This window comes from Sceloporus occidentalis, unplaced genomic scaffold (assembly GCF_023333645.1).
Source record: "Sceloporus occidentalis isolate IW3139 unplaced genomic scaffold, rSceOcc1.0.p SCAF_288, whole genome shotgun sequence".
Classification (NCBI taxonomy): domain Eukaryota; kingdom Metazoa; phylum Chordata; class Lepidosauria; order Squamata; family Phrynosomatidae; genus Sceloporus; species Sceloporus occidentalis.
The window spans coordinates 129,271-154,192 of record NW_028317268.1 but is presented as its reverse complement, the minus strand read 5'-3'; the positions used below and the strand labels follow the sequence as shown (position 1 = coordinate 154,192).

Here is a 24,922-nt window from a genome sequence, read left to right as displayed (position 1 = left end):
TTTTGGAGAGACTTCCCTGGCGTGTGTTTCTAGAACCCAAAAATATTCTTTTGGTTGTTTCTGCACTAATTCCCTGCTTTTTAACCCCGTTTTGCCATTTTTTATTTTAGCCAATAGGATAGGATGATCGCGGGGTGATCGCGTCCGGCGGCCTGCGAGCAGCTGCTTTACACGTGCGGGTCAGTAACATGAAAAATGAATCTTTTCGCCTGGGAACGTTCCGGAGTATCGGGGTAGTAGAGGCAGTTCCCGGGTATGAGCGTCGCCCGCATCCCGCAAATAACCTCCAAAAGTTCCCAGTTACAATCCAGAGGTGTGTTTACCTTGGGCGCTCCGCTAGGCCTGACCCGCGGTCACTGGGACCTGGGCTTGCAGCACCTTTTAGAAAGGCGATGGAGGCTGTGGAGACCCGGTACAGCCCCCCCATAGTGTAAGTGGATCATTTAAGGTGATGAGAGATCTCCCTTGTAAACAGCCCATGGAGCGGCGTCACATACGGACGCCCTTCCTCCGCCTAGTCAGCCTCGGCTAGAATGGTTGAAGACATAGACTCATCGTCTCATCAGCCATGCAGGTCTCCCAATCTTGGAGGCATGCCTCTTACGGTTTAGTTAACCAGCCCCATGAAGTGTTATTAGTAGCATTCTATTATTATTTTTCACAGATGTCATGTTTTACTTAACCAAGATCATGTGACAGGTTGGCTAAAAATTGTTTTTTTTGTTTTTTTTTTAATTTAATTTCAGTTTTTCCAACGATTATGAAGAAGCCCTGAGGGCATCATGGACGGGAAGCTGAAGACAATGCTAGAAAACCTAGATCATTTCGTGGAAGTCCTCGCCTTGTCTCGGAGCGTTCATGTCAAAGACTGGGACGTCTTAAGTGTTCGACGAGCCCTGGAATGGGGAGCTTATTTCAGACATGTCCACCAGCGATTCCAGACCAGCGAGGCCATCAAAGAAGCCCTGGAGGACCACCTTAGGTTGAAGAATGGCCAGCTTAACTCTTGCATGAAGAATTATAACTACATACAATTTGAGGTCCTTGGGAAATGTGAAGAAGTCCTCTGCGTTTCTCTTCTGCAAAATAAGGCCCTTCCCAAGGACATTGTCAAGTATCTGTTGTCGGAGTTAAAGGAGGAAGGGAACACAAAGGCCGCTCTTTCTGGCGTGGACCACATCATCGCTCAGAAAGCTGCCTCGCGTCTCCTGCTTTCTGTTCTCCCCACAGGCGGACCGCAGAATCCTCTAGAAGACCCGGTTGTGTTGACCCAGGCTGAACTTCTGAGCGCTCGTTTAAAAGACAGAATTAAGACTTTAGAACCAGATCAACAGAGTGCTGTCGTGTTGGATCTTCTGAGCAGGATTTCACCGCCGCTGGTGTTCCACTTATTAGCGGTCGTACTAGTTTCGGAAGATGACGTTTCCACCCCCGAGAACGAGACCGCCTTGTCCCGACATCTTCTGGAGTGGTTATTTGTTAATGATAGTACGTTGTCCGGTTTCTGCAGTAATCTCAGCTGCCAAACCTTGACACAAATCAGCTCTAAATACCCCAGGGTGAGAAAAGCCCATCTCGACTTCTTGGCCAAGTCTGGAGCGAACATGGAAACGGATATCTCTTCCGGGGAGTGGGTCGGTGCCGAATTGTCCTTCCAGATGCTCCTTGATCATTTCAGGTGCTTAATGGCAGGTTCTGAAGATCTTAAAGAGGCTACGGGAACGTTCCTTAGGACTTTAAAAGCTCAGGATGGAGATTACGACGTACCCGGCATCAGTTTATGGACCGATTTATTACTTGAAATTAGTAAAACATAATCTCCTACTCTGGGTAAATTTATCAAACAAAACTAAAACATATGTTCTCCTAGAACGCCGCAAAAGTAATGCAATGTTACTTAAATAAACAAAATATTTTTGTGTGGCTTGATTTTTTTCTCACTTATTGAAGAGCTACTTGCATGTAACAAGAAGACCTTCGCAGTGGTTTACTTAACACAGGAGTTTATTCATTAAAGATACACTTTGCAAGAGAATTGTGGTTTTATCTCCCACGCCATGAAAGGTCAACATTGCCAAGTTTCCCCGGTGTGAGCCGTAGGGCTGGCAGCTGCAGTTTAATGTTGATAAATGTAAAGTAATGCAGTTGGAATGAGAAAATCCCAACACTGAGTGTAGCATTGGGGGCTCTGTGCTGTCAGCGACAACATAAGAGATGGAATTGGGAGTAATTATTTCTGAGGACTTAAAGGTAAGCAGACGATGCAATAAAGTGCTGGAAAAAGCTAGTAGCGTGCTGGGTGTATAGGGAGAGGCGTTAGTGGTAGGTAGTACAGTGTTGGAGACCCCCATCTCCAGAAGTATATGGAAAAAGGTCTAGAATGTTCCATGCAACTCATTTTTGGATTTACTTCTTGCCAATAATACATACTTCAAAGAAATAAAGACAAGGATGTAAAGATGATTTAATTACAGGTACCGGGGTCTGCCGAAGTATAGCACCAAGACAATGTTTAGTTGTTCAAGCCATTGTTATAAAGCACACAGGTTACAGTTTCAGGACTTGGATTTTCCCCGGAGGGACGTGACAGCCATTTCTTGCTCGATGACGTCTTGTCACGTAGGCGTTCCTGGCCTTGTCTGGTTTGCAAAGAATGATATAGCATTTGGGAAAAAATATCCAGACGAGGATGCCAGAGCTAGAACCGATAATGGCAAATATTTCCACGGCTACCATGTACTTCCCCGTGGTGCTCAGGTAGGTTGGGATGAAGGAGACCCAGACACTAAAGAAGACCAACATACTGAAGGTGATCAGTTTGGCTTCGTTGTATGCGTCAGGGAGCTTCCTGGCTAGGAAAGCTATGATGGAACTCGCCATGGCCAAGAATCCAATGAAAGATAGGATGACGTATAACCCAAGTCCTTCTCTACACTCGATGATGATCTCGCCGGGCTGCGTCTGGAAGTCGTTGAATGGGAACGGTGGAGATGTTCCCAACCATATGGTGCAAATAAGAGTCTGAAGAGATGAGCAGAAGGCAACGAGCAAGCGCGGGAACCTTCGACCCATGCATCTTCTCAGTTTGCTTCCTGGTTTGGTAGCGTGGAAGGCCAAGACCACAATGATGGTTTTGGCCAATAAGGTGGAGACGGACACCGTGAAACAGATGCCGAAAAGAGTCTGCCGTAGGAAGCAGGTGACCTTCCCTGGCCGGCCGATGAACACGAGGCAACTGAGGAAGGTGAGAGAAAGGGAAGCGAGGAGGAGGAAGCTAAGGCTTCGGTTGTTGGCTTTGACGACGGAGGTGTCTTGGTGATATACGAACGCCCCGAGGGTCAGAAGAGAGGCCAGGCAGAGAATGGCAGTCGTGGAAGCCAATGATGCTCCAAGAAATTCTTGGTATGACAAGTAGGTGACCGGTTTGGATACACACCGGTCTTTCCTCTTATTTGGCCACTGATCATCTGGACACTTCCAGCAATAATCCATATCTAGCAAAATAAATATAGTTACTTACATGTACATTTCTCTTTTTTTGTATCATTTTTATAATTTTTATTGGTTGTCCTTTTTTGAGGAATGTTGTTTCCCCATCAAAAATTAATTAGGAAATTTGAAAAAAATTGAGAAATTTTTAACCCCCACTTCATCATCGCCACCATCCCACTGTGCACAGGATAGGGGGGTTTGGGGTAAGAGGTGTGGACATACCTTGTGTCTCTGCTTATGAAAATTATATTAACCCCACCATACCGGACACGGGATAGAGGAAGCCCCTCCCCCCACTCCCGTTAATAGTGGACCCCCCCCATTTTAATTTCCCCTGTGTCTCATTCACCGGTATGATTTGTTATCTCTCCCCTGGGACAGGGAGTGCAGCTGTAGCAACAATGGGGCCTTCCCTCCAGGGTCATCCTCCTGTAGCCGAAGGGGCAATTCTCGCTGCAAACAGAGGTGGGGGGCACCTGCATGGAAACATAGTATCAGGCATTAAACTTTGTGAACAGCCGTGGCACACATGAAAGTGTAACCATTTCCTAACTCGTTTAACTGGAACTTCAACAAACTACCTAGACCGGTATTCAGGGGCGCGCTACGGAATATGCTGGCGCTATATAAATAAATGTGATGTCCCTGTCTCCTTTCCAGCAGATCTGCTTCTTCTCTTGTCTGTTCTTCAATTGTCTTCTTTCTTCTCAGGGGAAGAGAGAAGAACATGGCTCCATGCCTCCACCCTTGTCTTCTTTCTTCTCTTTTCGGGGGGAAGAGAGAAGAACGTGGCTCCGCCCTTTTGGAGAAGCACTCCAGGAGACCTGGTAAGTGAGCTGAAACCAGGGAGAAGTGGACGAAGAAAGAAGGCAAAGGAAGCAGAGTTGGACCCTAAATCAGTTAGCGCTGATACCTATTATTCAAAAGAACATATAGACATTTCATGACTCCTATACATTACACCCTATACGATACCTCTGTGAAGTAATATGGCCAGACGATGTCGGAATTGTTGATGGAAACCTCTATCGCCGCACCGAGGGACACCATCCCCACGCTCACACCGGTCAGTCGCTTCGTAGGGTTAAAGATCCAGTTCACCAAGTCGTACGTAGGAGCAACGTCGCCGTTTTGGTCAAAATACACATCTTCACCAGCACTGTTTGTGAAGTAAATGCGCTTTAAGAAACGGTGAAGCTGTGTGAAGGAAGAACGTGGAAGCAAACAAGCAATTTTTTGTCGAAATTCATGAAAAGAGAATTTATGTAACGAAAAACAGTAAAAAATAAGCAATAGAGTAATAGGAGGGTTATAGGGAGGGTTATATGGAGTAATGGAAGGGGTTATGGAGGAGGTGATATGGAGTAATAGGAGGGGTTACATGGAGTAATGGGAGGGGTTATAGAGGAGGTGATAGGAAGTAATGGGAGGGGTTATAGAGGGGATGATATGGAGAAATGGGAGGAGTGATATGGAGGAACAGGGGGGATGGTATGGAGGGGATGATATGCAGTAATAGGAGGGGTTATACTGGGGGGTGATATTTGGGGATTTAATATTAATTTAAAATGTACTCACTTGCCAGGGATCGACGTCCTTTGGGCAGAGCGCAGCCACCCCGTTGTTGTTATCCTTTTCTTTTTGGCATCTGTACATGAGCAGGTCATGGAGGGCATGCGCCAAAGCATAGACGGCGTTATACACGCGGTATCCCGCCAGCGATATTTGGGCGCCTAACAACTGTTTTTTCTGCTGTAGATCGTGCCTGCAGGTGTCGAGGTATAAACAATCCCGGGACCGATTACAGCGATACGTCAGAATCTTGAAGAAGTAGGTGACGTCGGATTCCGGATGCTGCTCCAGGGTCGCGTTCAAAAGAAACGGCATCAGCCCCGGGACGTCCCTTCTGCTTATCTGAAACCCCAAACTTCCATGAAACGGACTGAGGTCCAGCGTGTCTATGGTCGGCGTAAGCAGATGTTCCATGTCCGTCATGATGATCCAGACCTTCCGGGAGGTGAGCAAGTTTCTTAGCACCAGGTAGAAATTGAAAGTAAACTCCAAGTCGGCCCAAAACAGAATAACGGTGGCCGAAGATTTCGCGATCGTCTCTGACATCCGAATATATTCGTCTGATTTGTATTTAAAGAAGCTGAGGAACTTTTTGGAGAAGTCGATACATCCTCCGTTTTTGGTAATGACCACGGTTAGTCTCTGGACGGCGCTTTCGTTGATTTCATCGTCCGAGTAAATGATCCCGATCCAGGTCCAGCCGAAGCGTTTTAGAATCAGACTTATGGCCTTGTATAGATGGTTCTCGTTTGGAACCGTGCGGTAAAAATACGGAAACTTCGCTTTGTCACTCAACTGAGGATCGGTGGAACCATAACTGATCTGAAAGGACCAAAAGGGGCACATTGTTTATAGAGAAGGGTTTTTACGAATCAGTCTCCAAACAAATGATGTATTTACCTAGGGCAGGTTTTTTTATTGTTTTTATTTCTACAGCTGCTTAGTTAAAGTTTTACCATTTCCTCCAGTGTGTTCTTATGACATCACAATTCTAGCAACAGGTTAATCTTTCATATAATGCATTTGGTATTTTTTGTAATAAAGCATATAATAAAGAAGAACGCAGATGGAGCCCTGAACTATGTTAAACAACCACTAGATGGCAGTAAATGATACATAATGGTGATGATGAGGTATACAGCCTTTATTATAGTGCCACCTAGTGGTGGTTTTCACAAAGTTCGGTACCAGATGCTTTTAAAAATAGTTGTCATTCGGAGGAGAATAGATTCCACCCCTCTCTTGCCTCGAGTGGTTTGTTCCATAGACACTTCCTGCCTTAATCCTTATCAGGGAGTGCTTCCTGTGCGCTAGCATTATAGAGAGTGCTTAGTTTGTGTAATGCTGGTGGTTGAAGGCAATATAATTATTACTAATATTATATTATTAGTATTAGTCATTAATACCTGAGTTGGTATAGCTAGTGAGGATAATATATATATAATATTTTCTGACAAAAACCTATATTAAAATATTATCATAATATAATATAAAACCCATAGCATTTGTTCTGCCGTCATGATAATGCTGACATCGAGCCTCTTAGGTCACCAATTAGAATGAGCAGTTCCCGAGATATAAACAGGAAAGTGATTGAAGAATTAATATTGACAGGGTGTGACAGCGAGTATGTTAACAGTGCTATAATAACACCTTGCTATGGTTACTTACATGGAGAATTATTTATTTATACGTCGGTGAGCTCTGCCACACCTTTAAATCTTCAAATGGTTTTTCTTGCTATTGCTCCATTGTGGTTCCTTGGTACAGCCAAGTTTCAGCCGACATACACAGACGACTATTGTGTGAATCCCCCCCCCCCCATTCGTTTTTTTGAATGTGACACAAAAGCAAGCTCTGGAAGCACCTACCTGTGGGTAGCCATACATGCCAAAAGCATTGGCCACCAGGATGGAAAGCCTGGACGATGCGCACCCTACCACGGCTACCAGGCGTCCCTGGCTTGTACATCTGTAATTGGGCAACCTGAGGTCCATGCCGGTCAGTATCCTCAGAAAGGCGTCCACCGTTTTTCCTTCATTCAGGAACGAGTCGTAGAGATGGAAGCCCAAGGAAATGTTTGGTAGTAATTCTGGATTGTCGTTGATCTCATTAATAGCAAAGATGATGGTGAGGAGAGTTTGGTATTTTTCCTGGAAGGCACTGTAATACCGGAGAAGGGAAGAGGCGACGACTTTAACCTTAATAAAGGTGGGCAACCTATACCACATGACATCATGCATTGACCCGACCTTGGTACATTGGGGGAGTAATGATGCCTATGGGACTCTTAGCCAGACCTGGTAATGTTCTAAATGGGCTGGCCCTCAGACTCTTGAAATATCAACTTTTCAGTAGCCTGTACCGGGAGCAAAAGCACCAACTGAAAGTCTTATATATGATCATAATGGGGGGAGAATAGGGAGGAGACAGATCCAGACCGCGTGAGCCTGAGAATCTGCCCCTTCACCCTGAGATTGGGTGAAGGACTACTTGGTTTGGGCACCCAAAGGCTTCATGGCATTTTTTTTTACGAACAGAAAGAATGCAGAGACACTCGGCAGTAATGTATTAAGAACACGGCGTTATAAATATTAATTGTTCTGTTAAATCTTCCACCTCTATAGTGTAATCTTATAAATTTAACCTGTAATTAGACAACTCCCTGAATGCCACCCAAGGAAATCTATCCGCAATCAAATACCTGCCTCTTAACCCTGCGCGCGCCAGTCTCCAGCCCGAAATTCCAGTCTGGCAAGTGTGGCTCTGACAGCAAATGGTGTTTGTATTCTTTTATTGAATAAAATAAAATAATAAAAATTGAAACACATTTTTGTGTGTGTGTGTGTGTGGCGGGGGGGGGGGTGATAGGGCCATCATATGGAATTAGAACAAACCTATACAGCCATGTAAAATTAGGCAACTACCAAATCAGGGCTTGACTGGTGACCCTGACGTTTTAAGGCCAATGGCTTTCAATGACGTAAATGTTACCTTCAGCTGGATATGGACAGCTTTACGCTACAGGACCCGATCTGCCTCTGGAAAGACAGTATCATAAGCAATAAGACCCCATAAGTCACCGGCCCACCAGGAATTAGCCCAATGAACCAGATGGCCAGACCTGACCAGAAGCAGCAGTTACATCTGTCCCAGATAATTGTGTTCATTTCCACAGAGCAGATCTCCCCTAGAGTATTGTGTCCAGTTCCATAAAGTAGACCTCCAGGAGGACTCAGAGATCTAGTTATCCCACTTGATAGATCCCTGGTAAGATCTCATTTCTATAGAGTAGATCTCTGGGAGGACCCAGAAAACTATACCCCCCTACCTTATAGATCACCTGTAAGAACTTCTAGGGAATACCATTGTTACTCCAATATGACCCTCCCCATGAGTAGAGAGGTAGTAATAGATACAGCTAGATTTATAGGTCGTTGGTAATACCCTGGCTATTTCCATTATCTACGTCCTTATTTTGTTAAACCAAAAATAAACATTTTTGAATAATAATAATTGCAGTCACCGTTGTATTTAATGCACAAATCATAAAGATTTTTTTTTTGGGGGGGGGTGACAAATAAGTAAAAAAAAATAAAAAAATACTTACAATATATCTCTATCCTCTCTTGGTTCATATTTAAAAGACCACGGCTTATCGTGGTTTATGAGACCATTAACAGAAACGATAGCCCCAATGATGAGGTCGCCCGCCCGATACAAACCCCGGCGTTTTTTAAAGGTTTGGGACGAGCATTCCGTTCTCAGAATCCGGAAAAGAAGGATTAGCAGAAAAAACAGCATCATTCTACCAGCCGAAAGGTCTTTGTCGGAAATATTCTTTTTTGTATGTCAAAAAAATATTTAGCTGTTTTATATATATATCAGAATCAGACTCCCCGAGGCAAACGTTTCCTGCATCAAAAACGAGAAATAAATTGTAATTCTGAGACGAAGAAGAAAGATCGGTGAAGATGATTCTTTGTTCCCAGTAATATATACTCTGGCGCTGTCCAGATTAAGATTCTGTAATGAGAAGTCAGCCTTTGGGCAACACCCAAATCCCTCGTAGAATTACATTTTTAACTTTGTTTTTCTTATCTTAAAAATAAGGACGTGAATTATGTTGTTTGTCTCGTTCCAGAGGGCGGGTGTAATTTTAGAAATCAAACAGGGGATTTGAAAACTTCATTGGAACGATTATTTTCCAGGACTAGCTGAAAGCGGGAAGCAAAATCGTTGTTGACTTCGAGTTTATTGATTAAATGACGTCTATGGATATAAATGGCTATAAATCATCCTTTAAAAAATTATATTAAATTTAAAAAAATTATTAAATTGTTCCGTAATGATAACCGAATACCGCATTATTATTAAAATCACATAATTTGAGTTATGTGATTGAGGCCCAAATAAGTACTTAAGCAACAAAACCCGACTTCACAAGCAACATGCCACCTTTGCACCCCCCAACAGCCTGCCTGTGCCACCTTTGCACCCCAAACAGCCTGTTGCCCCCGAATAACGGTAACAGTTTGGAACTTCCATGTATTTTTCTTCTCCAGGTTTGTGTCACAGTATCATATGTCAGGTACATTCGGGTTGGGCTGTTGAATCATTCTTTTCTATTACAACACCCTCTACATACATTTATCATCCTCACATTACATGTCTTTGTAAACGCACATGACGACAGTGCTGTCTCCTTTCATCATTTAAAATAACATGTTTTAATTAAAAAACAACTATTGTTCCTCCTTCATAATTACTACCGGTATTCCTTCTTATTCTTTTTAAGTCAGCGATATTGTAAATCCCTTAAGGAGCCACCAAGGTTGACCATATTTTTAGCTTAGAAATGACTGCTTTGATGCGTTGGAGAGAACATATGATGCATCTTGAACTTGGGGATAAAACAGAAGCTGGTAATGACTATCGGGTCTTCAAGATTTGCATAAAAGAAACCAATCACGAGAATGTTCTCAGAGTCGGAATTTGAGACAATTAAGTGTTCCCAGCAGAGTCGGAAATGGAGCAAGCTCAGCGAATCACGGTTGAGCTCTGACCGGAGTAGGACAGTTGGGGTAGTAAACAGGACAACAACATCTTCTAGGTTTGTCCCACCCCGCCGGGTAATGTGTAGACCTGAGCACAGAGAGGAAAATCGACTCGGCTTAAATTTTTGTTTCATTTTTGCCGCATTCGTTTCCAGGCCGTTCCTTTCGGACAAAATTCGGGGGGAGGGGGCGGGCCTTTCATTCTAGAAATTTTAAAAAGGTTCCCCAAAAGTAAAGGCGGTCAAAGAGGCGCAGCAGCAGCAACAGTAGTAGTAGTAGCAGTAGTAGATAACTAGGCACTGGCAGCCCCGTGGGGCAGGACTGGATTTCCCCAATATTATTTATTAAACATATCATATTGTCACCAATATTTATTGATCAATGAAGAACGATAGATCATGACAGAAAGATAAAAAAAAAAAAAATTAACATGTCAACAAATTACAGGTTTGGCGTAAATGGCCGTCTGTCTTCATCGACTAAACTCTACTCAGGAACAGGGGAAAAAAATGTCTGCCGCGGCATCAACGAGACCACCACCCAGTTTGTTTGTTATTTGGCTACTTCTATCAGCCGTTGATATGTTCCCACTTTTCCTCATCAACGAGCATCAAAACGGCATGTAATAGCGGCCGCTACGCGTGACGAAGAATGGAAAAAACTTTTGGGGAACTTTTGCAGTTTGTTTTCGTCAGAGATCGCCCTCGTTTTCGTTGATTCGTACGAGCAATTTTCGTTAAAAATAAAGTTCGTACAAAAATGGATGCACAAGTCTAGTAATATGTCTGCTGGGGACAGTGACCCCTAATAACAGCTGTGTAGAAACCTCTAACCTTTAGAATTTCCCGTCTAGGAACCATTTGGCTATACTCGGGATGGTCTGGTAGACAGAAGCCTGCCTCAATGCTCTACAGACTTTGCAGTAGCTGCTATCCCACCCGCCTTCCATCCACACGCGGTACTGGGCTCTCCAGTTAAAGTATCTCCTGTATTTCTCGTCATCCTTGTCCAACTCGAGAAGGTAGGCAGCCAGTTCCTTGGGGCTGGAGAAATCGTCTACGTGAATGAAGGCCTCTGCAGGAACAAAACGCTCATAGTTCTTCCGAGATGTTCCTAACACAACTGGCACAGCCCAGGAGCCAAATGCGTTGGACCATAACTTCTCAGTGATGTAGTCCTTATAGATGGAATTCTCAAAGGCCAAATAAAACTTGTACTGGGAAACAGTACTATGAAAGTCCTCCGGGCTCAGCTTCATGTTTCCTCTCCCATAGACGTCAATAGGGATGTGTTTCTTAAGCTCCGCATAGTAAGCTATACGAGGTGCACCTGGGTACCATTTACTAACTACCCAAGATACCAGCTTGGACTTGGCCGGAATGGTGAGGTTTTGAGGGTTTTTCAGGGCTTGAATCCTCCCATAAGGTCTGTAGATATCGGAATCCTGGCGGAAAGTCATAGTCATGTTGAAAAGGTCATCTAGAAAATGCAAGTTTGTTATGATTAATGGAGGTTCCAAGTTGAACCAGACCCAATGTTGGTGATGAGGCCTTCGTTGCTGGGGCAATGAATTTTTGTCATACATGATATCAAAATGGTGCATGACCACAGCATCAGCTGTATTGTAAACATTTCTGTCTACCGTCAGCTTACACCCAGGAATACCGTGAACTTTTTGGCACGTGTCCAGCGGGAAATGTGTTCCAAAAGGCCAGGTCCAAAGCAGGACGACAAGCTCCTTCTCCTCCTTCTCTTCTTTCAATGTTACTGCAATTGTCGTATTTTGTTGGTCGCCAGTTTCTCGAGTGGCCTGGGCTTTCGGACAATGAATGATTTTTGGAATGATGTCACTTCTCCTCCAAGTGAAAGAAAGGAGGAAAACGAGGAAGATGACAGGAAAGAAGAAGATTATCGTCCGAGAGTTGGATGGTGACTGAGCCATTTGTAAACTGTTGAGAAAGAAAGAAGCTTTTACTCTAAATTATAATACAGAAACACTGCAACGTAAGGAAAGAACATGTTTTCCATTTGGAATTTAACAGATATCAACTAAAGCAGCATTTAAAGCAGAGAAGCAGAATTTACTACACAATGCAAACGAGCTAAATCTCCCGCAACATTCTATCGTGTTTACTAATTAGGAAATAAAACAATTTTATACATTAATATTTAAGTTATAAAATCCCCTAAGAGAATATTGATGAAGGTCATCTGGAGGGGAGAGGGGTTAAAACAGCACTTGCCCCCCCCCCCCGAAATTTAAAGAGGCCCACTGGAGCAGCTCTCTGTTCTAATGTAGGTTATACTAGACATAGAGAGCAGAGAAAACACCTTGTAGTCAGGGGAGTGCAGTAAGAAAAGATTTTATTTAATTCTATACACCCCTCTGCTGTCAGAGTGGTTTAGTCTGCTTTCTTCCTCTCCCTGTAGGTGGTCTCCTCCTCTTCACTCTGGCAGCTGATCCTTCACAGACACAGAGTCTGGGCAGAGACACTGTTTGCTTGTTTGTAGACGTGAAATGCGGCATTTCTTTATAACCGCTGGAGTTACATTCCAAAAACTTCTCAATAGGTTTTCACTTGCTACATCAGAGATCACTTTAAATGGAATTTGTGATCCCTAGTTTTTTTTCTTGCTGAGAGGGTAGTAGATACGTGGCGCAGCATCACAGCAGAATACAGTGAGGGAATTTATTATTTGTTTATATGTGTATGTTTGCATATATGTATATATGAGTATATAAGTGTTTGTGTATGTATATGTGCAGGCCGGTGGGCCGGGCCGGATTGACTTAGGGGCTGATGGAGCTGCAGCTCCAGGCTCCTACCTTAAAATAGGCCCAGTCAGGACCGAACTGCCCACCAGGGCCGGCCTTACGGGTGTGCGGCCGCACAGGGTTTAAATTAAAACATCGGGGTTTTTTTTTTTACTTTATTTAACATCCTCCATGTTAAATAAAGTTTTTGTTAACTTTATTTAACATGGAGGATGTTAAATAACGTAAAAAAAAAAACCCCCGATGTTTTAATTTAAGACCTGTGCGGCCGCAGACCCCTAAGGCCAGCCCTGGTGGGGGCTTCCCGACCCCTTATGCCCTGCGTTAATGCGGCCATAGAGGCCGCATAGGCCCAATCAGTCCGGTCCTGCCGTGGGGCCGGCCGCGGTTGCTGCTTGCACCGGCAACAAGGTAAGTAGGGTGAGGGAGGGGGGTGCAGTGAGAAGGGGCAGAGGGGGGTTAGATAGTGAGAAATGGGGAGAGGGGATAGATAGTGAGAGGGGGTACATAGTGAAAAGGGGTACATAGTGAAAAGGGGGAACATAGTGAGAAGGGGCAGATAAGATGGGGAGAGGGGGTAGTGTGAATGCGTATGAGAATGAATGAATAAATGTTTGGATGAATTGTGTGATGCGTATGACAATTAATGAATTCATGTGTGGATGAATTGCTTGAATGATTTGTGAGACTGCATTAATGAATGTGTTAATGATTTGTGTGGATGAGTAAATGCAAAGATGGTACATGAAGGGTGGGCTTTAACAATAAAGAAATAAATAAATATGGGCTGCTCAGGCTTAAATGCCCGGGCCTATTTTATGTCCCAGTCCGGGCCTGTATATGTGTATGTGTGTCTATACCTATATGTAAATATGTGGTATATATGGTAAATATGTGGTATATATACCTCACAGTCAGACCTAGTTGAGGTCTGATTATAAGACGACCCCGATTATAAGACGAGGGGTATTTTTCAGAGCATTTGCTCTGGAAAAAACCTTGTCTTATAATCGAGCAAATACGGTATGTATTATTATCAAATTCAGTCTACAATTATAATACTGATGAGGGTGCCTGTTGGAAACAACAGACAATAAGCTTTATAGAAAGTACAGATCATTAATTAAAGGCTAATATAATCTATGGTTGACATGTCTTTAAGAACAATGGCCCTGAAAGATCATGACATTTTAGAAATCTTTCATGTTAGAACTTCCCATCTTCTAGGAACCATTTGGCTATACTCGGGATGGTCTGGTAGACAGGAGCCTGCTTCAACGCTCTACAGACTTTGCAATAGCTACTAGGCCACCCTTCTCTTGTCCACACGCGGTACTGGGCTCTCCACTCAAAGTCTTTGCTACTTTTTTTTTAGGTATTTTTATGTTACTATAGTTGCAACGGGGTATTTTAAATCTACCTGATTTTTTTTTTTTTTAAATCCACATTTTCTTTTAAAATAATTAATATTTCTACAAAATGCACAAACATATTAAGAAAAATGTGCCAAGTGTAAAAACAGCAGGCAGAGCTGATTATTGTGAATTACTTCATATCCTGGTACTTTTTGATATTTTTATATATATATATATTTCCACTGCTGTCTTTTATGACACAATGCACATGATAACGGAATTTACGAACTAGACAATAACCACTAACCCCCCCAGCACAACACATTGTCTTTAAATACATATTTCTGATTAATTTATTCCTTTTCTTTTTTCCGCCATCAGAACAATATTTATTAGACTTGGGCACCAGGGGGCTCTTCGTGTTCGTCTTCGTGCTCGTCTTCGTCAAAAAAAAAATCTTCGTATTCCGCGAATATTCGCCCGTTCCTGTCTTCTCTTCGGGCGAATATTAGTTTTTTCTTCGTTTTTTCCGGTTACGGGGTTAACGCGTACCGCAGCAGCTCTGGCGCCAGTAGTTTAAATGTGCGTATCAGCAACTCTATTGGTCGCCAGCAGGGGGCCTCCTGCTGGGGACCAATGAGCTCACTACCATATAAATAGCTAATATATTCTCGGGCTGAATATTATGCTACTCAGAGTAAAACCGACAGAGGGCAGCATTCTGTCCGAAGATATATTAGCCATATGTGTTAGTGTGCTCATTTGCATTTATTCAAATAAAATATATTCCCATGATCCTTTCGTGTAATGGTTTAATACAAAAAAACCCCCAAAATAAATAGAAAAAAAGAGTTTGCAAGTTCGACAGAATTAATCTCCGCGAGTGCGGACATTTAACTCTTGCAGCGGGGAGACCAGCGGATCATGGGAATATATTTTATTTAAATAATTAATAAATGAAAATGAACACACTACCACATATGGCTAATATATCTTCGGACAGAATGCTGCCCTCTGTTGGTTTTACACCGAGTAGCATAATAACTTTGGATTTCAAGCATATGCTACTTAATGTAAAACCAACAGAGGGCAGCATTGTGTCCGAAGTTATAGTAAGTTATTTATGCTAAGTTAAATGTCCGTACCGGCGACTTTGTTGGTCGCTGGCACTGACATTTAACTGACACAGCGGGGAGAATAGTAGACGAAGGCGAAGATTCTTCGTGTGTGAGTCTTCGTCTTCGCCTACGTCTTCTCTTCTTCATGTCTTCGGAAAGAACACAAAAACGCACTCTTCGTGTTCGTTTTCATGTTCGCCCGAAGACGAATGCACAAGTCTAATATTTATGCATAAATAAAACATTCCTGGTTCTCATATGTATCCCGAATCCACGCCGCATGGAATTTTTATGTTAACGACATAAAGCGGACGGAAGAAAATACAAAAAATTCTGCCGTCTACATCTATCAGAGGCTTAGGTAGTAAGGAAGTTTTCGTTTGCTGAGAGGGTAGCTGGTTAGTGGAACAGCCTCTCAGCAGAAGCGGTAGAGGGTAATACGGCGAGGGGATTTAAACATGCATGGGATAGACATACGGAAATATTCCCCACCGGGTAAATACTTACAGTTATTTATTGTATCCGTTAAGGCAGATGTAGCAGAGTGAACGTTATAAGTCGGATACTCTGTAGCGGAGAGACATGTGGCTCCGGGTGTCTAATTAGTTTTGAAGCTCGGTAGTTGTGGACTTCGTTTGGTAAAAGTCAGGTTTAGCCAGTTTTAGCCAGATGCTAACAACTAAAGCCATCATCCCTCCTGTAATTATGCGAGTTTCTCAAAAGAACCATTACCATTCCAAAACCTTACAGTTGGCTGAAGCGAAGCGGATCCATTCCGTAACATTACCTTGGATCTTATTCGAATTTCTATCACAGATTCTGTTTGTTTTATATAAATAAATAAATAAAATATATATATATATTATTATTATAATAAATAAATAATAATAATACAAAAAAAAAATATATATATATAAGATAAAACCCGGCTGCGGCACGATCTCGATAGCGGTGCGAATTTGTTGCAATAACATAATTTTACAGATCGGGAGTCTCGGCGATGACGCGTTTCACGCTTCAGCTCTTAATCGGGTCTAAGTGTTAGACCACGTGCTGATATAAATATAACCATATATAAACCATAAAGAAATAAATCAAATAATTACTGGGATTTGTAAAAAATCTAAACATGAAAGTAATAAAATTAATCAGTACACCTATAATGTGAAGGTATGATGCAAAATTATAATAGAAAGATACATGAAATAAATTAACCCTTAAATATTAAACAACAAATCATTAAACCAATAACAAAACTAATTTCGTCACAATGATATAGAAATATTATAGTAAAAAACAATCAAATATTTCATGATATAAATTAATGCGTAAATAAATTAAGCCTGAGGGTGAAAAAGAGAAACATATGAAAACGCAACATAATCGAAAGTTAATAAACAATTAAATATCGGCGAGTCATAAGAGAGAAAGAAAGTGTCCCATACGAGAAACAATTAGAATAATTTATTAGAAATAATATAAAATATTCAATTCAAAATTGATTCCACCAGGATGATGAGGAGCGAAGCTAAAAAAAACTCTCTCTGAGCCAACAAACTTAATGCACCTTTTGTGTCTTTTATATTCTTTTAATAAAAGAAAAATATTTATTTATTTTTTTAATATAAAAAAAATGTCAGGCTACAGGAAAATAGATATTAGGGCTAAAACCGCAGTAAGCAATTCACGAACAACAACAATTCACACTACCAAAACTAACACAATCACTTTGACCAACACACACTCATACTAACCCACATAAAGTAACATACCCAGTAAAAAAACACGCTTACCTAGACACACACACTTACATACCCAGATGCACACATATAAAGGCGAACATTCCCACACACACTAACAAACGAAAGGAGGAACCACTGGCCGTCAACTTCAGCGGAAAGAGAGGACACTCAAACAGAAAGCCAAGTCAGAGTCTAAATCACAAAAGAGAAATCCTTTACTATGGCGGTGAAGTCGCAGGTAACGAGTCCTCCTGATCTACTTAGTATACACACCTATTACGAGGGAATTCCGACGGTAATCTAGGCTGCCCCGGGACATTTACATTTTTGGCAACCATGTCCCATCTCACATGGCCAGTGCTATGAAAAGTATGAAAAAGAATGGGCCAGACGGATCACCAGGACAAGTAGATCACCCTAGAAGAAAGAAGACAGAAGAAGCAGAAAACACAAAGAAGAAGGCGAAGAAGATAGGGAGACAATGAGGAAGGGTGACAGTGAGTGAGTGAGTGAGTGAGTGAGTGAGTGAGTGAGTGAAATAAATGAAAATTCAAAGCTTCCTGCTTCATTTGTTTAATTGGGGACATTCTTAGGAATGAATGAAAATAATTTGTATGAATCCAAATGCCCAAGCCTAATTCACACACAGACAACTCCATGGGTCTGATGTTGTTGACATTTGCAGCTTTAGGCTAACAATTATGATATAATTAGAACAGAACAAACGAGTTTAGTTTACACCCTATTTTGTGTCATGCTGGTTGTACGGCACCTTCATGTTAATGTGTATGTTATTGTGCAATGAGATTGTTAAACTTCCAGTCCAAAGCTATAATTTAAGAGTTAAATTGTTATTCCAAAGAGCACCCACTGACAATAAAAAGTGAGAGGACTTTAAACTGTCGGTCCGCATGTGTTTACGGTGGTCTATCGGCTGTGAATCTGAATGATTGTTTTCTTTAATGTATCCGGCTTTCCGTCCTCAAGCCTCTGTTTCTATCATGAAATAACACAAAGGATCACATTGCCTGTAGGTTATGGTAGGTTACCAGTGCTGAGTTTCAGAATTCCAAATGACAGTTTCTCAAAGATGTTGTGATTGCTGGACTAATATCAGGGTGACAGGTTCATGGGTTTACTTATGAGATTATCTAGGAAATGTAACTCGTTCCACCGTCAACAGAGGCTCAGAACCGACTCACATGGCAATGCTCATAACGAGGTGTGGGTTGCTGAAGAAATGGCCACGGGAACATGAGGAGTAGTGTCCACATTTCCGTCTCTGCCACCCCCAAGCAATAATCATATATATATCATGATAACAGTACCCGATGATCCCGCAGGCTGCTAAAGTTATCCTTATGTACTTTTGGGATCTTAAAATCATGTTTCCTGTGCCTCGACCTCATAACTGAGCTCGGGAGGTAGAGAGCCAATCTAGAAATACTATAAATACTTCTGGAGGCCAATCTGTGGACAGAAATCACGCTCGTTGTATGGACCATATGGTACATGGGAATGATTTCTAGATTGTAAGCTCCTTTGAGCAAGGCTCTCCTTTACCTTTTGTTTTTGTAAGTGGGAATTATTATGTTATGTCCTGTGTTTACCCATTGTACAGAGCTGCGGAATATGATGACGCTATTTACCACAATAAATAATAAGGATAATAATTTACGTACCAGGTCCAACTGCGCAAAATCTTACAATCTTATAGCAACGCAAAACACTGCCTACAATCAGGGCAGAGGACATCACTGCAAGCGCTGCCATATTGCCCAATTGGAGGAGGACGTCACTGCAAGCGGTGCCGTTTTGGCGGTAGTTGCCGGGTTATGTGCGTGGAGATGCGGAGGAATAAAAAATATCAAGGATTGAAAATTGAAGAAAGAAGAGGAAGGAGAAGATAGAAGAAGAAGCAGATGCAGAAATGGTCGGCAGAAGCTTAAGTGGTCAGCAGAGAAGGTAGGGAAATATTTAGAGAGCGTGAAAGAGAGAGTGAACGAGTGTGAGTGTCTTAGAGAGTGAATGAGAGAATGAATGAATGAATGTGGGCACCAGGCAACAAATTTAAATCCCAAATTAAAAATGTCCCCGAATTTTCGTCCGAACCGATTGGGCAGGGAACCAAAATGGTTGCCCAGAAAACGAACGAGCCAAAAACAAACTTGTCTGAATAGTTTTTGGCCCATTTGCACATGTCAGTCATTAAGGAGGAATCTGCGATGACCAGATTTTGTCTTCTTTATTCACGTAAATGGTCTCCAAAAATACAAAATTTAGCAACCGGATGAGGGAAAAGAAAGAATATTTTTCAAAAATTTTTAATTATAAATGAATATACCCATTACCCAATAAAATGTCAATGACAGGTCAAAGAGGTCTTTAAAATCTGGGTTGTACACGAGAAGACAACAACCGAGTTCCTCAGATTTGTCTTTGCCAACGTTTAGTAAAACTGAAAAATCCCCCCCCTTAAATTTTAAATCTCTAACAACTTCTTTGGACATGGAGGTTACGATCATCAAACTAAAGTCTAATGTCATTATAATATTATAGAGCTCTCTAAGGCTGAGTACTAGAACTTCCAGTTGTCTAGGAACCATTTGGCTATACTCGGGATGGTCTGGTAGACAGAAGCCTGCCTCAATGCTCTACAGACTTTGCAGTAGCTGCTATCCCACCCGCCTTCCATCCACACGCGGTACTGGGCTCTCCAGTTAAAGTATCTCCTGTATTTCTCGTCATCCTTGTCCAACTCGAGAAGGTAGGCAGCCAGTTCCTTTGGGCTGGAGAAATCGTCTACGTGAATGAAGGCCTCGGCAGGAACAAAACGCTCATAGTTCTTCCGAGATGTTCCTAACACAACTGGCACAGCCCAGGAGCCAAATGCGTTGGACCATAACTTCTCAGTGATGTAGTCCTTATAGATGGAATTCTCAAAGGCCAAATAAAACTTGTACTGGGAAACAGTACTATGAAAGTCCTCCGGGCTCAGCTTCATGTTTCCTCTCCCATAGACGTCAATAGGGATGTGTTTCTTAAGCTCCGCATAGTAAGCTATACGAGGTGCACCTGGGTACCATTTACTAACTACCCAAGATACCAGCTTGGACTTGGCCGGAATGGTGAGGTTTTGAGGGTTTTTCAGGGCTTGAATCCTCCCATAAGGTCTGTAGATATCGGAATCCTGGCGGAAAGTCATAGTCATGTTGAAAAGGTCATCTAGAAAATGCAAGTTTGTTATGATTAATGGAGGTTCCAAGTTGAACCAGACCCAATGTTGGTGATGAGGCCTTCGTTGCTGGGGCAATGAATTTTTATTATACATGATATCAAAATGGTGCATGACCACAGCATCAGCTGTATTGTAAACATTTCTGTCTGCCGTCAGCTTACACCCAGGAATACCGTGAGCTTTTTGGCACGTGTCCAGCGGGAAATGTGTTCCAAAAGGCCAGGTCCAAAGCAGGACGACAAGCTCCTTCTCCTCCTTCTCTTCTTTCAATGTTACTGCAATTGTCGTATTTTGTTGGTCGCCTGTTTCTTGAGTGGCCTGGGCTTTCGGACAATGAAGGATTTTTGGAATGATGTCACTTCTCCTCCAAGTGAAAGAAATGAGGAAAACGAGGAAGATGACAGGAAAGAAGAAGATTATCGTCCGAGAGTTGGATGGTGACTGAGCCATTTGTAAACTGTTGAGAAAGAAAGAAGCTTTTACTCTAAATTATAATACAGAAACACTGCAACGTAAGGAAAGAACATGTTTTCCATTTGGAATTTAACAGATATCAACTAAAGCAGCATTTAAAGCAGAGAAGCAGAATTTACTACACAAAGCAAACGAGCGAAACAACATCTCCCGCAACATTCTATCGTGTTTACTAATTAGGAAATAAAACAATTTTATACATTAATATTTAAGTTATAAAATCCCCTAAGAGAATATTGATGAAGGTCATCTGGAGGGGAGAGGGGTTAAAACGGCACTTGCCCCCCCACCCGAAATTTAAAGAGGCCCACTGGAGCAGCTCTCTGTTCTAATGTAGGTTATACTAGACATAGAGAGCAGAGAAAACACCTTGTAGTCAGGGGAGTGCAGTAAGAAAAGATTTTATTTAATTCTATACACCCCTCTGCTGTCAGAGTGGTTTAGTCTGCTTTCTTCCTCCTTCACTCTGGCAGCTGATCCTTCACAGACACAGAGTCCCTGCCTGGGAAGACACTGTTTGCAGGTATATATATATTTATTTATTTAAGGTGAACATGACAGATCTCAGTACGCATCCCTGCAACAATTAATTTCACAAAATGGCATAAAGCAAACAGTAACAAAATAATACATTTTATTGTCAGTCATTTGAAAGGGATTTGTGCATCTAATTAGGCGCGCGGCTCTGTAGTTGTACGGCTTGTCTGAAGACGTGAAATGCGGCGTTTCTTTATAACCGCTGGAGGTACATTCCAAAAACTTCTCAATAGGGAACTTAGGTTTTCACTTGCTACATCAGAGATCACTTTAAATGGAATTTGGGATCTCTAGTTTTTTACTTGCTGAGAGGGTAGTAGATAAGTGGAGCAGCATCACAGCATTATATGTGTATGTTTGCATATATGTATATATGAGTATATAAGTGTTTGCGTATGTATATGTGTATGTGTGTCCATACCTATATGTAAATATGTGGTATATATGGTAAATATGTGGTATATATACCTCAATGGGGGTGGGGGAGGGCAATTCCTGGTGGCAAATCATCCAAGGGGGGGTCGGCACCTTCCCGGTGCTTCCTTTTTATAGTCTACCATGACCTCACTTCCAAGCTCGTCCCTCTCATGAGCCAAAATGTAAAGAACCCCAACCTGTTCTTAATCAAACCTTATATGAATTCTTGCCACGTGTGCCACCTTTTTATTTTAAGTTTTGTTCAAAAAATATTACCGTGATATTGATTTATAATACAAAATATTTTCTCCTTTGAATAAGAAACTAACTTCAGCGAATAAGCAGCTGGTCGAATAAAAGGCCATCTTCAGTACCGTGTCATAGACTTTTTTGCTGTTGACTTCAGCTCCCATGATATACAGTCAAAGATACACATAAACGGCGGCGCTACTTACAAACTTGAGGCTCCATCAGTTGAATAAAGTTAAAAACAAATGTTCCTTTTATTCGGATCCGTATTAAAATCGTAAAATAAAATAGATTAAAATAGAAAATATATCCAAAATATATTTCAGCCCGAAGGACCGTTAACGCGTTTCGCACTAGCATTGCTTTTGATAAAGCAGCCTCCAGACATCTAACATTTTATTGTGTTTACAAAACGTACATCATTTAGTAACATGATAAGGATAAGAAAGGACATTTTTCAATAATATTTGAGTTATAAAATCATCATGCCCTTATAAATGTTGATGACTGACAAAAAGGGTATTTAAAATGAGGGCTGACAAAAAAAACCCTTGTAGCCTCCAAGTTCCTCAGACATGGAGAATAATATCATGAACTAAAGGTCATCATAACAGTTTAGAAATTCTAAGGCTGAGTACTAGAACTTCCAGTTGTCTAGGAACCATTTGGCTATACTCGGGATGGTCTGGTAGACAGAAGCCTGCCTCAATGCTCTACAGACTTTGCAGTAGCTGCTATCCCACCCGCCTTCCATCCACACGCGGTACTGGGCTCTCCAGTTAAAGTATCTCCTGTATTTCTCGTCATCCTTGTCCAACTCAAGAAGGTAGGCAGCCAGTTCCTTGGGGCTGGAGAAATCGTCTACGTGAATGAAGGCCTCTGCAGGAACAAAACGCTCATAGTTCTTCCGAGATGTTCCTAACACAACTGGCACAGCCCAGGAGCCAAATGCGTTGGACCATAACTTCTCAGTGATGTAGTCCTTATAGATGGAATTCTCAAAGGCCAAATAAAATTTGTACTGGGAGATAGTGCTGTAGAAGTCATCCCAACTCAGCTTCATATTTCTTTTTCCGTAGACATCGATAGGGATGTGTTTCTTCAGCTCCTCGTAATATGCTATACGAGGAGCACCTGGGTACCACTGGCTAACTACCCAAGACACCAGCTTGGACTTGGCCGGAATGGTGAGGTTTAGAGGTTCTTTCAGGGCTTGAATCCTCCCATAAGGTCTGTAGATATCGGAATCCTGGTGGAAAGTCATAGTCATGTTGAAAAGTTTATCTAGGAAATGCAAGTTTCGTATAATCAACGGAGGCTCCATGTTGAACCAGACCCAATGTTGGTGATGAGGCCTTCGTTTCTGGGGCAATGACTTTTTGTCATACATGATATCTACATGGTGCATGACCACAGCATCAGCTGTATTGTAAACATTTCTGTCTACCGTCAGCTTACACCCAGGAATACCGTGAACTTTTTGGCATGTGTCCAGCGGGAAATGTGTTCCAAAAGGCCAGGTCCACAGCAGGACGACAAGCTCCTTCTCCTCCTTTTCTTCTTTCAATGTTACTGCAATTGTCGTATTTTGTTGGTCGCCAGTTTCTCGAGTGGCTTGGGCTTGCGGACAATGAAGGATTTTTGGAATGATGTCACTTCTCCTCCAAGTGAATGAAATGAGGAACACAAGGATGAGGGCGGGAAGGAAGAAGATTATCGTCCGAAAGTGGGGCGGTGTCTGAGTCATTTTTAAACTGTTGAGAAAGAAGGAAGTTTAGCATTTATTCAAAGCAATAATACCCATACATGACGAAATAAAAGAAGAAACAATTTAAAAAATTAAATTTTTTTCCGTTTTTAAGATACCAGGTCATATAGCTTCTTCTGACAAACCTTTTCTATGGCTCCATATTTGAAAAAAAATAGCTCACTGAATATTACAGAACCTTTGTGTTATTGAACATGGACAAAAGAAATGTGACTGTCAGCCAATACCTTTAGTTTGAGGTTTTCTAATCACGGATTTGCCCCCATTCCCTGCTTTCACCCCACCAAGGTGAGCACAATTGTTTGTGTTACCTTCATCAAATATAATTTGTAGATCACCGACGGTTAGGTATTACGTCAACAAACGGTATGACAACAAGAGAAAGGTTTTGTGATGTTTAGACATTTGTGTGATACACCAGGGTGGAATGTCCCAATCCCAATGTATTTCTCCGACATGTTGCATTGTTGGGCTGTCTGTTTGTGTTCCATGGAGTCTATTTCTCTAGACAGATAAGTTCTCGCTACCTCTCCACGGAGAAAGACAACAGGCCTTCCAAATGGCCGGTTCTCATAATTCCCATGATGTCATCAAAACACAATTATATGGCTTTTCTGCTCCAAGAGATATGTAACACTGATAAGGCTTTATATTTTGTTAGTATATCTAGATTTATATGGCACCATCATATTCCTTACAATCTAGACCAGCCGCGTAACTGTATCGCAGTGCGACCATTGCTTGAATGAATATTCTTACTAGACCTATGTATAGACTGACTGAAGAGCGAGCGGGTATGGTGGGAACGCCTAGCATCAGGACTGCGGCTAGGAAAGGTGAGGTGGAAGTCGGTAGAAGGAGAAGCATCCCTTCTGAAGTCTTGTTTACATGCGTAAGAGGAGAATTAAAAAAAACTTCACTCAGGTGGAATGAGATATGGAAAGATTCTACCATTTTATTGATTTACAAAAGCATAATTTAGTGCACCGATCATTGTATAGCTCATAAGACGACCCTGATTATAAGACGACCCCCCCAAAATCTGAATATTAATTTATGAAAAAAAGAAAAAGCCTGAATATAAGACGACCCTATAGGAAAAAAGTTTTACCAGTAAATGTTAATTC

At 41.9% G+C, this 24,922-nt stretch overlaps 5 protein-coding genes across 5 annotated transcripts; 1 reads left to right on the top strand and 4 right to left on the bottom strand.

Annotated features, from left to right (window-relative positions):
* Window positions 1-800: 800 nt before the first annotated feature.
* Window positions 801-1,817, top strand: LOC149275435 (Fanconi anemia group F protein-like). Its single transcript, XM_089504744.1, has one exon. It carries the CDS (start codon window positions 804-806, stop codon window positions 1,815-1,817), a length of 1,014 nt encoding a protein of 337 aa, XP_089360870.1. The 5' UTR covers window positions 801-803.
* A 730-nt stretch (window positions 1,818-2,547) lies between these two features.
* LOC149275434 (vomeronasal type-2 receptor 26-like) lies at window positions 2,548-7,307 on the bottom strand. The gene is made up of 5 exons (XM_089504743.1): window positions 6,936-7,307; window positions 5,071-5,886; window positions 4,468-4,689; window positions 3,842-3,968; window positions 2,548-3,494 (listed from the first exon to the last, which is right to left on the bottom strand). The coding sequence occupies exons 1-5, from the start codon at window positions 7,305-7,307 to the stop codon at window positions 2,548-2,550; spliced, it is 2,484 nt and encodes an 827-aa protein (XP_089360869.1).
* A 3,649-nt stretch (window positions 7,308-10,956) lies between these two features.
* LOC149275433 (4-galactosyl-N-acetylglucosaminide 3-alpha-L-fucosyltransferase FUT5-like) lies at window positions 10,957-16,144 on the bottom strand. Its single transcript, XM_089504742.1, has 3 exons — window positions 16,119-16,144; window positions 12,016-12,097; window positions 10,957-11,862 (listed from the first exon to the last, which is right to left on the bottom strand). Exons 1-3 carry the CDS (start codon window positions 16,142-16,144, stop codon window positions 10,957-10,959), a joined length of 1,014 nt encoding a protein of 337 aa, XP_089360868.1.
* Window positions 16,145-19,690: 3,546 nt separating this feature from the next.
* On the bottom strand, window positions 19,691-21,921 carry LOC149275432 (4-galactosyl-N-acetylglucosaminide 3-alpha-L-fucosyltransferase FUT5-like). The gene is made up of 3 exons (XM_089504740.1): window positions 21,890-21,921; window positions 20,753-20,834; window positions 19,691-20,599 (listed from the first exon to the last, which is right to left on the bottom strand). The coding sequence occupies exons 1-3, from the start codon at window positions 21,919-21,921 to the stop codon at window positions 19,691-19,693; spliced, it is 1,023 nt and encodes a 340-aa protein (XP_089360866.1).
* A 743-nt stretch (window positions 21,922-22,664) lies between these two features.
* LOC149275431 (4-galactosyl-N-acetylglucosaminide 3-alpha-L-fucosyltransferase FUT5-like) lies at window positions 22,665-23,774 on the bottom strand. Its single transcript, XM_089504739.1, has one exon. It carries the CDS (start codon window positions 23,772-23,774, stop codon window positions 22,665-22,667), a length of 1,110 nt encoding a protein of 369 aa, XP_089360865.1.
* Window positions 23,775-24,922: the final 1,148 nt, after the last annotated feature.

Excerpts from the sequence above, each read along its gene's own strand:
- LOC149275435 (XM_089504744.1), top strand. The coding sequence starts at position 804 with ATGCTAGAAAACCTAGATCATTTCGTGGAAGTCCTCGCCTTGTCTCGG.
- LOC149275434 (XM_089504743.1), bottom strand. The coding sequence starts at position 7,307 with ATGCATGATGTCATGTGGTATAGGTTGCCCACCTTTATTAAGGTTAAA. Across the intron at positions 5,887-6,935 it reads GCATGTATGGCTACCCACAG|ATCAGTTATGGTTCCACCGA; the intron begins GTAGGTGCTTCC and ends TGGTCCTTTCAG. Across the intron at positions 3,969-4,467 it reads GGCCATATTACTTCACAGAG|GTGCCCCCCACCTCTGTTTG; the intron begins GTATCGTATAGG and ends GTTTCCATGCAG.
- LOC149275433 (XM_089504742.1), bottom strand. The coding sequence starts at position 16,144 with ATGGATCCGCTTCGCTTCAGCCAACT. Across the intron at positions 12,098-16,118 it reads CCGCTTCGCTTCAGCCAACT|AGTAAAAGCTTCTTTCTTTC; the intron begins GTAAGGTTTTGG and ends ATTATAATTTAG. Across the intron at positions 11,863-12,015 it reads CGATAATCTTCTTCTTTCCT|AAGGAGCTTGTCGTCCTGCT; the intron begins GTCATCTTCCTC and ends GAGAAGGAGGAG.
- LOC149275432 (XM_089504740.1), bottom strand. The coding sequence starts at position 21,921 with ATGGTAGACTATAAAAAGGAAGCACCGGGAAG. Across the intron at positions 20,835-21,889 it reads AAAAAGGAAGCACCGGGAAG|AGTAAAAGCTTCTTTCTTTC; the intron begins GTGCCGACCCCC and ends ATTATAATTTAG. Across the intron at positions 20,600-20,752 it reads CGATAATCTTCTTCTTTCCT|AAGGAGCTTGTCGTCCTGCT; the intron begins GTCATCTTCCTC and ends GAGAAGGAGGAG.
- LOC149275431 (XM_089504739.1), bottom strand. The coding sequence starts at position 23,774 with ATGACTCAGACACCGCCCCACTTTCGGACGATAATCTTCTTCCTTCCC.